Below are 10955 nucleotides of genomic sequence, written 5' to 3' on the forward strand. Positions count from 1 at the left end.
AACTAACTAACTATGCAAAACTAACATCGACTGCGAACGAAAATAACTGAAAATGCGCCTTAGAAAAATAGCTTGTTATCATTTTCTATCGTGCACTCGCTGCTAAAGGTATTTGGAACTAAAAGACTGTTCATATATTTATCGTTCCATCCTCTTTAATAAGAGTTTACCAACCCCTACGCCAGAGATAAAATTACTCTATAAATTCCAATGGTGTACGCGAATGCAATGCCTAATCTTCTGATCTAATCGCGGACACAGTATTTGACGCGCAGGCTATCAACGTGCGAATGTACGAAACCCACAACCCAGGCTTTTGCTACCATTGCACTGGAGCCATCAAAGAAAACGGTCCGCCGACGAAGAAACAACCACCGAAAGATTCCTACGATTTCGTGCGATCGATACTATTCACCAACGACGTTGTCGACCCTTGGAAAGTCCTTTGTCTGCACCTCCTAACCGCTCACAGCACCAGGTGGAACGATAACGACGAATCCACTGTCCGACCCGTTACAGCCTTATTGGAGAAAGGTACGCTTGCTTTATTTCCAGCTGCAATCTGATTTCATTCGCCACCTTTTCAGCATTTTATTATGTATTGACTATTATAGTGAAGATTTTACTGTATTCAAATATACAGAAATATATATACAGGGTATCTACGTATAAGTTCGGACATACGCAGGGTGTCAATTCTACAACGAATTTCCAACAATATATTACTCTTAGACATTTTCTTTGTGTCGCCTTATTCTCGAGTATTTTCACTGTCAATATTTTTTATGCGATTGCGACTTGACACTCTTTAAACGGCCATAACTCCACCAAATTGCAGTGCAAACTTGAAAGCAAGTATACCATTCGAAAGAGCGTTAAATTTCCCATTTGTCTGGTGCCGAACCAAAATTTATTACGTAGATTTAACAAGTAAAAAATTAGGTCAAACTTTACATTGTGAAAATTTTTAAAAATTTGACTTTTTCTGTATTCGTTTTTCGGTTTCAAAGACGTAGTTGTTTGGCGGACACTCATCGGGAAAAACTTGCTCGAAGTCTCAGCTTTTCAATGGTGTTGTCAAAAAAAATTTGTACGGTGATATTTTCGGGAGAAAATGACGTTTAATTGACGTACTCTTCTTTGGATATTTTAGAAGGATAACCTTTACTCGTGGGATTGGATAATCCGCTGTTGGTAGTTTCTTCGCCAGATTTTGGCTTTTGCAGTTTATTCGTCTCGTTTGCTTTCTGGGAATCTCTTTTCCCGTTTCTCGCGCGTTTTATTGCTTTTTTGATTTTTGGTAACTGTTTCTTAGATGAATCTTTCTCAGCTTCCTTTACTCGAGGCATTTCGTTGTCCTGTTTCTCGAAATATACAATCTCTCTGGAAATTTTTTACAAAATTTGTTATACAGCGAGTAATCTTTAAGTGGCGCGATAATTGTCTCTCTAAGAGACGCGAGATCATCCCCACCACTTCTCGGGTGTACTCCCGAGCCTCCCCAATTAGAAAAAAAACTGATTTTTTGACACCTCAAGCGTCTCCCAGCCGTGTGTAGAGCCTGAATGCGAGGTGAATAATAATTGTTTTTGAACATGTATCCATAAAATTTTCGTTTTTAGAGACTATTTAATCAAAATCAACCTCGGTGTATGGATAAATGATAGGGAGATTGGAACACGATCGATTTGACAAAGCAAAAAATCGATGTTTTCGGCGCAGGAGAACCGATAAGTTTTGATTTAGAAGGCGGGCATTTTGAACGCTTTTCTGTATTTAAACGTCATTTTTTCCCGAAAATATCACCGTACAAATTTTTTTTGACAATACCATTGAAAAGCTGAGACTTCGAGCAAGTTTTTCCCGATGAGTGTCCGCTAAACAACTACGTCTTTGAAACCGAAAAACGTATACAGAAAAAGTCAAATTTTTACAAATTTTCACAATGTAAAGTTTGATCTAATTTTTTGCTTGTTAAATCTACGTAATAAATTTTGGTTCGGCACCAGATATATGGGAAATTTAACGCTCTTTCGAATGGTATACTTGCTTTCAAGTTTGCACTGCAATTTGGTGGAGTTATGGCCGTTTAAAGAGTGTCAAGTCGCAAACGCATAAAAAATATTGACAGTGAAAATACTCGAGAATAAGGCGACACAAAGAAAATGTCTAAGAGTAATATATTGTTGGAAATTCGTTGTAGAATTGACACCCTGCGTATGTCCGAATTTATACGTAGACACCCTGCATATATAAATTTTTTATTATTCTGTATTATTTTGTATCATTCTAATTATGCTATATTATGCTGTATCATGTTGAATTATTCAGTGCTATCATATATTCTTCTGCGCTATTCTGTACTTTTCACATGTATACGTATCTACTGCATTAAAACACTACAATTCGAATTCGCTACTCGAATACCATTTTCTTATTTATTTACTGTAACGATCAATATTTTACTGTACTCGGATAGTACTTTCTCCTGCATTTTCTATAAAATATTTCTTCTAGACTCCTCGTACAATTCCGAAGTAATAAAAAAGAAAAAAAAACGCGCGAGCGTACACATTTTTAGAACTCTTCCCGCCAGCCGTTGTAAACACGCGCAAATTTATTCAAAGCCAAAAACAAGCAGTTTTCCGGTGCGTGGAACAACATCCTCCCGTGTTACGTGGTGGATACCGAGGAGTCCTGGCGCAGAGGTAACGTGAAGCTGCACGAAGATCCGCGAAAGCTAAATTTAGAGGACCAGACGATCCGCGATTTCGAGGAGAAATACAAACAGTATATGGACAACAACGTCGATTTCGGCAGGGCTCTATCGACCAACGCCAAGCATACTAAAATAGCCTTGCAAGGCTTCGAGAAGATGCCGACTATCTCTCCTCACGTTTACTCTTTGCTCGGTCCGAGCCACGAGCTGCGAATTAAACAAGCCCTGGCGGAAGGTGTGACAAGAAAGAAACTAGCTCGTTCCAGCATGGAATTAAACGGTTTGAACGAGAACAGCTTGTCCTTTCGTCTGGACGAGGACGATGATTTCTCCAGCAGAACAACCACCGCGTCGAACAAGAATTGGCTCGCCAGATCCACGCGCAGTCCGTCCAGACGATCTACGATGGAATCCTCGGTCAAGGTAGACCGCGGTATCACCATGTTGAAGTCGAAACGATGCAAACCCAAGGATCACGCGACACACGACGCTTCCAAACTCATCACCATAAAGCCCAGCTTTGGAGCCCTGAAGAAGACCCTTTCGAAGACCTCCAGCACCAAGTCCCCGTTTCGTGGCATGTTGGAGAGTCGACCCTCCACGAATTCCCTCCTGTCGACTAACTTGAGCCCTGAAACGACGAGGAAGTACAGAAAGTGCGTTTACTTGAATACACCGGCGAGGTGCGTCCAATTTCGAAGCAGAGATCACAAAACTGTCCCAGTTCTGGTAAATTACCAGATCCAAGCGTTAGTGCAGGCGGTCCTGGAGGTCCTCGAACGCGTGAATCCTGAGAAATCGAGGATCATAATCGAGACCGCCAGGGACACGGAGGAAATAAGGAGGATACTGTTGCGTCCTGAAATGCAGAGTTTTGTACAGAGTCTGTTGGGTCAATCGCTGGTGTCGTCTCCCGAGAGCTATGTGGTTTCAACGGCGACGCTGATGGACGAGATAGATTGTCGATTCGAAGGGATCTTGGAGAAGGAAATAATTGCGTTAACTCTGGAAATGCCGCTGACACCGTCTCTGGATGCTTTGATTTCCGAGATACGAAGCAATATATTTCTAGACGCGAAGAAGAAACCGCAGATGAACGAGAATGCTAAGGAAATCGCTTCTTCCAGCAATGGACGAAAAGTTGAAAAGACGAACGACGAGAAAGACGCAAAGGTGATGCAGGCAGACGGGAGGTAATGGGACAGTACTTTCTTCGCGATGAATTTTTGATACTAAGGCTGTTTCGGAAATTTCTGAATTTAAATGCCGTGTTTGAATTACCGTATGCCTCTCTGTTTCTTTCCGCAAAAACAAACATTCGAACGGTAACGGATCTGTTCAATATACAGGGTGTCTACGTATAAATTCGGACATACGCAGGGTGTCAATTCTACAACGAATTTCCAACAATATATTACTCTTAGACATTTTCTTTGTGTCGCCTTATTCTCGAGTATTTTCACTGTCAATATTTTTTATGCGTTTGCGACTTGACACTCTTTAAACGGCCATAACTCCACCAAATTGCAGTGCAAACTTGAAAGCAAGTATACCATTCGAAAGAGCGTTAAATTTCCCATATATCTGGTGCCGAACCAAAATTTATTACGTAGATTTAACAAGCAAAAAATTAGATCAAACTTTACATTGTGAAAATTTGTAAAAATTTGACTTTTTCTGTATACGTTTTTCGGTTTCAAAGACGTAGTTGTTTAGCGGACACTCATCGGGAAAAACTTGCTCGAAGTCTCAGCTTTTCAATGGTATTGTCAAAAAAAATTTGTACGGTGATATTTTCGGGAAAAAATGACGTTTAAATACAGAAAAGCGTTCAAAATGCCCGCCTTCTAAATCAAAACTTATCGGTTCTCCTGCGCCGAAAACATCGATTTTTTGCTTTGTCAAATCGATCGTGTTCCAATCTCCCTATCATTTATCCATACACCGAGGTTGATTTTGATTAAATAGTCTCTAAAAACGAAAATTTTATGGATACATGTTCAAAAACAATTATTATTCACCTCGCATTCAGGCTCTACACACGGCTGGGAGACGCTTGAGGTGTCAAAAAATCAGTTTTTTTTCTAATTGGGGAGGCTCGGGAGTACACCCGAGAAGTGGTGGGGATGATCTCGCGTCTCTTAGAGAGACAATTATCGCGCCACTTAAAGATTACTCGCTGTATAACAAATTTTGTAAAAAATTTCCAGAGAGATTGTATATTTCGAGAAACAGGACAACGAAATGCCTCGAGTAAAGGAAGCTGAGAAAGATTCATCTAAGAAACAGTTACCAAAAATCAAAAAAGCAATAAAACGCGCGAGAAACGGGAAAAGAGATTCCCAGAAAGCAAACGAGACGAATAAACTGCAAAAGCCAAAATCTGGCGAAGAAACTACCAACAGCGGATTATCCAATCCCACGAGTAAAGGTTATCCTTCTAAAATATCCAAAGAAGAGAACGTTCCGAAATTCAAACAGCCCCCAAAGAAAAATTCGAAAGCAGCTGACGAGCAAGTGGTATCTTCAGATAACGTTCATGCCAAGCGCACCTCGAATGTTAAAGTGAGTTTTTTGCAAAAAGCTGGCGAAAATGACGACCGTATCGACGCGATTCGCAAACTCTCTACAACATTCAGGAAAAATAGATCTGATAACGAATATCCTTCCTATCACCGTCTGGTTTATAGACTTGGAAAGGTGCCCAGAATCATTTGGACGCGGATCATGTAATATTGCGAAGAATGACGAACACTCAGAGAATTCTCGTAGGACAAATGTGCGCCTCTCTTAAGAGCAAGAGGATTAATAACCAAGGTTTATTGCTGTTTAATTATTGCTGTCTCGTTGGTTAATCGTAAACTTTGATCGATTTTTGCGCAGGATTAATCAATGAAAGCGTACCGCTCGCGGCATTAATTACTCCAGCCCTCTCTCGCGACAGCATTAAACTTTTAACGCGCGGAACGATGTACGCAAAAACTGACGCCATAAAAAAGCAACACGACGGGGTGGAAGATAATGTTACGGTGCCGGATAAATTAACCGGACCCCTACTCGCGAAGGTCAACAGTTTGGAGCACTTGTTGATTTTCAGCCGTAAATAATTACAAGGATGAAAATTAATCCTTACCTATATTTTTCTTCAGATACGCCAAAATGTTGCGGAACACGAGACGAAGCAGCGTTTGAAATACTTCCTGAAATAAAAAAATATTTAGTAGTATACGAATAGGTCTCAATCTTACATTATGATAGTAGATACGTAAATATGACGATAGAATACATGTATAAATATCGACGAAGAAAGATTTTAACGCTACATTAAATTGATTTCATTCTTTTCATTCATTCATTTATTGTCGGTGTACTTGAAAGGATCGAATGAGTATAAAGTTATTGTAAATAGCTGAATAAAATTTGCGTAATTGATAAATACGAATAGAAATTGGATAATGTATTTGTCTCAGTAAAATGTCGCAGATGATAAGAGTTAGAAACATTTTCAATTAATAAAATAATTTTTTGAAAAAAAAATTTAACCGACTTCAAAAAAGATACAGTGAAAAGTATGAAATAATTTCTAGTTAATTTATATGAATACACACTAGCTCTAGATATAATTGCTTAAAAGTATGGGAAAATGCAGTAAAAAATGTGAAATAATTTCTATTTAAACTGCATTGTTATTCACCATCGTTTGATGATTTTGGTTAAATTATTAAATACATCATATTAAATGCAATGCACCTTTTTCGGTGGCGACGCAGATGTAAAAACTTTTTAATTCCGGTTTGGGTTAGCTTTTGGTAGAGGCGGCAGTATTGAATGCTGTCAATGTATACATGTTTATTGTCTATGTGGAATTAATAGTTAATGTATATGATATGTACACGGAAATATAGTTTGAGTAGATTTGGGGCTTTTTTGGAGGGGAGTGGCGGCAATATTGATTACTGCTAATGTATAAACTCTCCCCATGGAAATACTGTATGAATAGGTTTGAGATAGTATTTGGTGGGGGCGGCGATATTGAATAGTGTTAATGAATATGATGTCTAAAGTGGATGTAATGATAACAATAATTAAAGACCATATTTTCTGTTTCTCCGACGGAAAGTTAAACCAAGTTTGGCAATTTTGAATATACCTAATTTTAAATTTTGCGCCGCCTCCGAAAAAGGTGCATTGCATTTAATATGATGTATTTAATAATTTAACCAAATTCATCAAACGATGGTGAATAACAATGCAGTTTAAATAGAAATTATTTCACACTTTTCTTATTTTCCTCCGGCATACTCGCGCTCTGATTGGTCGGGGGTTTTTGTTTCTGAAATATCTCCTTAACGAAGCCTCGAACAACATTTTCGTTAAGAAAAAATTGTTTCAAATCACCCCCAAAACACCTCATTCAAGGACAACCAATATTTTTTGGACACCCTGTATAATTGCAAACGGGATTATCAGGAATATATGTGCAACTACATGTTAAAGGATTGATTGCGTTTGGTAAATTCCTTGTCGAGCTACACCAGAGCATAGCAATTTTGCACCAACAACAGTTTTAAATACTGAAAGTGTCCATACATTTTTGCAAATCGGAACATCACGAGTTCATCTATTATGAAATGCAGAAGGTTTCATCGCGCTCGGTAATTTCCTCACCGAGTTACATCATATCATTTAGCGATAACAATAGTTATAAACAATACAGAAATTCATAAATTTTTGCATCTGTGATCATTGCGAAAACCTCTCCGGCTGTAAAATGTAAGGGGTTTCATCGATTTCATCGATTTCAGGCCAAACATACATGAAATAGTACGCTTTTTGCGATAAAAAGTGATGTAAAGTAGTAAAAAAATAAGACAAGGACAAATGTTTTGTTATGGGACCAAATGGCAAATGCTCTTCCAGATGCAAGAAGTTTCAATCTGATTGGTCCATCCGTCTCGGGGTAAGAAGCAAGACAAGATTTTTCTGTTTTTTAAAAAAAAAACGAGTAAAAAATGACAAATCACAAAATGTTTCTTTTACGCGACCAACTGGAAGAAATATTCGACAAGATGCAAGAGGCTTCATTCCGATTCATCAAGCCATCTCGATGTAATCGGCAAGCATACCTAAAAATCACGGTCTTTTGGTAAAGAAACGGGTAAAAAATGACAAATCGAAAAAAATCTTGATAATAAGACCACCGGGGGGCATGCTCTACAAGATGCAACAGGATTCATTCCGATTGGTCAAGCCATCTCGGCGTAATCGATGAACATACCTTAAAAAAAAAAAAAAAAAAAATATATATACACACATGTCGTGTATATATACATGTCGAATTGAGTAATCTCCTCCTTTTCGAAGTCAGTTAAAAAGTCAGAAAAGAAAGAATATTTCAAAATAAAGCTACCTTTATCAGAGAGTTTTAATGCATTATACATTTACGCGCTTGATTTGTGGGCCACCGTACAATGTATGATGTACAGCGTAATTTTCTTTTACCTATATACACATTTATTTATTCAAATTATAATACTACGTACTGGAAAATGCTCAATTTACTGATTAAATTTTAATTTTAATGCATTATTATCCGCGCTCAATTTACAGAGCTGTGGCGACCTCTACTTCCACACGGGTCAAAGAAAAGCGCGTAATTTTTCGATATAGGCGTTTTCCACCGGAAGGCGGGGAAAACCTCAGGAAACTCCTAACGCCACCTTTTAACAGCTTCTTTCTCTTCTTCGGAAAAGCGAAGAAGAAAGTTAGTTGGTGGTAAGCACTGGTCAAGTGAAAGTCATAGAGAGTGAGAAAAATAAAGTTGTTCTTGTAAAAATTTTATATAAAGGAATGTATATAGTTTTCTGTATATAATAAACTAGTATAGCCGTGTGAAAGCAGTGTAAATAATATACATATATGTCGAATCCGCAAATTGGTCGTAGGTAAAGAAGAATATAATGGAGCGCAAGCGCCATCTACTGGCGTTATACAGAGTCCAGAAGTGAGGCGAACAATCACGATAGAGAAAAGGTGAAGAGTGTTTTATTTTGTTACATATGGTGGTATTGGTGGTGCTTGCTAGGCTTCCTGGGAACTGTACCGCGAAAATTCATTTTTAAATTTAATTTGCCATTATGACGGCTTCAGATCCAAACCTAATTGATCCACAAATCAACCAGCTTGATATCCTTCCGCGCCTTGTAAATATACTCCCGTTTAACGTCGATAAGATAGAACACGATAGAAACAATTAAACAGCTACACCATCACTCACTGAGCCGCTCTCTGGTACGAATTGGTTAATACGTTTATTGGCCCACAAATGAAGTGCATACAGACTTGTTTCATTATTGCTCGCCTTACATATCGTATATAGCTACAACTAAAATCTATTCGGACAATTGCAAAGTTTCCTTATATTAGATTTTACTCTGTTACTCGCTATTACTATCGGTAATTTTGTATAAAAATATATCATTATGCATCCTATTAATACTTTATATGCGGTTTATATTTATAACAAAGTATAATAATACTTATAGCAACAAGACTAGTCTGTAACAACTATTTAAATAAGTTATGCATTCTACTATCAATACTTATTCTATAATATTGCGACTTGCATGTTAGTCAGTCTTTCTTAAAAACTTTCTAAAAATACTTGCTCAATTCTGGAGCTATATAAACTCATAGTACTTTTGTTATAAATTTTGCTATATCACAATCAAAAAAGAATTAGCTATACTAATACTGGTTTTAATACCAGTGGCGCTATCCGTCGGGAAACGTCCAAGTTTGTAGTGAAAACAGTTCCCACTGTCAATACTTATTGCTGCGTTAAATAACTATCCATAAAAATGATAAATTTGATATACTAAATGATACATTGCAGTGTTGTAAACCAAAGAATCGCATTAATCAAGCATTTATGAGAAATAAAGAACAATTGATTCAAGAGTATTGGTGGCGCAATCTTATAGAAACAGTGGGAACTATTTTCACTACAAACTTGAACGTTTTCCCACGAATGGCGCTACTAGTATGTTTGTTTATTGAATTAAAGTGCGTACATTCGAAGCTGTACTTTGCACTACTATGTGCTGCTCTCTTTATACATTTTCTCTTCTAAACTTTTTACATTAATATTTCTTAATCTCTATTCTTATTGGCTTAATTTATAATTATTATACTTCTTAAAACTGACCGCAATAAGGAATAACATAACAATAAACTTTTTAATTTGTAAGTCGAGGTTGTCATACTCTTTATTATATTATGTTGATAAACTTTATGTAGGAATAGTAACTCGTCTATTATATATATATATGTTATTGTATAACAGACAAAAACATAATCATTTGTAGAGATATATACTTTTTCTTAAAACCTGAAGACCCTCAGTCTTCGTGTTGAGCTCCTTTTTTATTCTAAATTGCTACTAGTATTAAAACCAGTATTAGTATAGTTCAATGATTAGCTTTATTAACATAAACATAACAATGTTCCTATTAACTATTACAGTATAGTTTTACAATCAGATCTATGAGTAGATTGTGAGCTTTCGATCTATCTTTTTTAAAAGTATACTTTCTTGCTTTTTTTATTAAAAAAAGAAAGATCGAAAGCTCACAATCCACTCATAGATCTGATTCTAAAACTATACTGTAATAGTTAATAGGAACATTGTTATGTTTATGTTAATAAAGCTAATCATTGAACTATACTAATACTGGTTTTAATACTAGTAGCGCCATTCGAGGGAAAACGTCCAAGTTTGTAGTGAAAATATGTAGTTCCCACTGTTTCTATAAGATTGCCGCACCAATACACTTGAATCAATTGTTCTTTATTTCTCATAAATGCTTGATTAATACGATTCTTCGGTTTACAACACTGCAGTGTATCATTTAATATATCAAATTTATCATTTTTATGGACAGTTATTTAACGCAGCAATAAGTATTGACAGTGGGAACTGTTTTCACTACAAACTTGGTCGTTTCCCCACGGATAGCGCCACTGGTATTAAAACCAGTGTTAGTATAGCTAATTCTTTTTTGATTGTGATATAGCAAAATTTATAACAAAAGTACTATGAGTTTATATATCAAGAATTGAGCAGGTATATATATTTGGTTAATATGTATAATTATAAGTACATTTGGTAAATGAGACGCTTAGTATCAAATAAATAAAGAAATAAATACAATATGTATTAATACAGAAATGTATT

The 10955-nt window shown here is 36.7% G+C and overlaps 1 protein-coding gene across 1 annotated transcript; it reads left to right on the plus strand.

Annotated features, from left to right (window-relative positions):
• The first annotated feature begins 290 nt into the window (after positions 1-290).
• LOC128892491 (uncharacterized) lies at positions 291-5928 on the plus strand. The gene is made up of 6 exons (XM_054152934.1): positions 291-534; positions 2628-3912; positions 4930-5284; positions 5410-5536; positions 5603-5784; positions 5869-5928. Exons 1-6 carry the CDS (start codon positions 291-293, stop codon positions 5926-5928), a joined length of 2253 nt encoding a protein of 750 aa, XP_054008909.1.
• Positions 5929-10955: the final 5027 nt, after the last annotated feature.

This window comes from Hylaeus anthracinus, unplaced genomic scaffold (assembly GCF_026225885.1).
Source record: "Hylaeus anthracinus isolate JK02 unplaced genomic scaffold, UHH_iyHylAnth1.0_haploid 12002, whole genome shotgun sequence".
Taxonomy (NCBI): Eukaryota; Metazoa; Arthropoda; class Insecta; order Hymenoptera; family Colletidae; genus Hylaeus; species Hylaeus anthracinus.

Coding starts and splice junctions, on each gene's coding strand:
- LOC128892491 (XM_054152934.1), top strand. CDS start 291: ATGTACGAAACCCACAACCCAGGCTTTTGCTACCATTGCACTGGAGCC. Junction 5,537..5,602: donor CAAGAGGATTAATAACCAAG/GTTTATTGCTGT, acceptor ATTTTTGCGCAG/GATTAATCAATGAAAGCGTA. Junction 5,785..5,868: donor CCGGACCCCTACTCGCGAAG/GTCAACAGTTTG, acceptor ATTTTTCTTCAG/ATACGCCAAAATGTTGCGGA.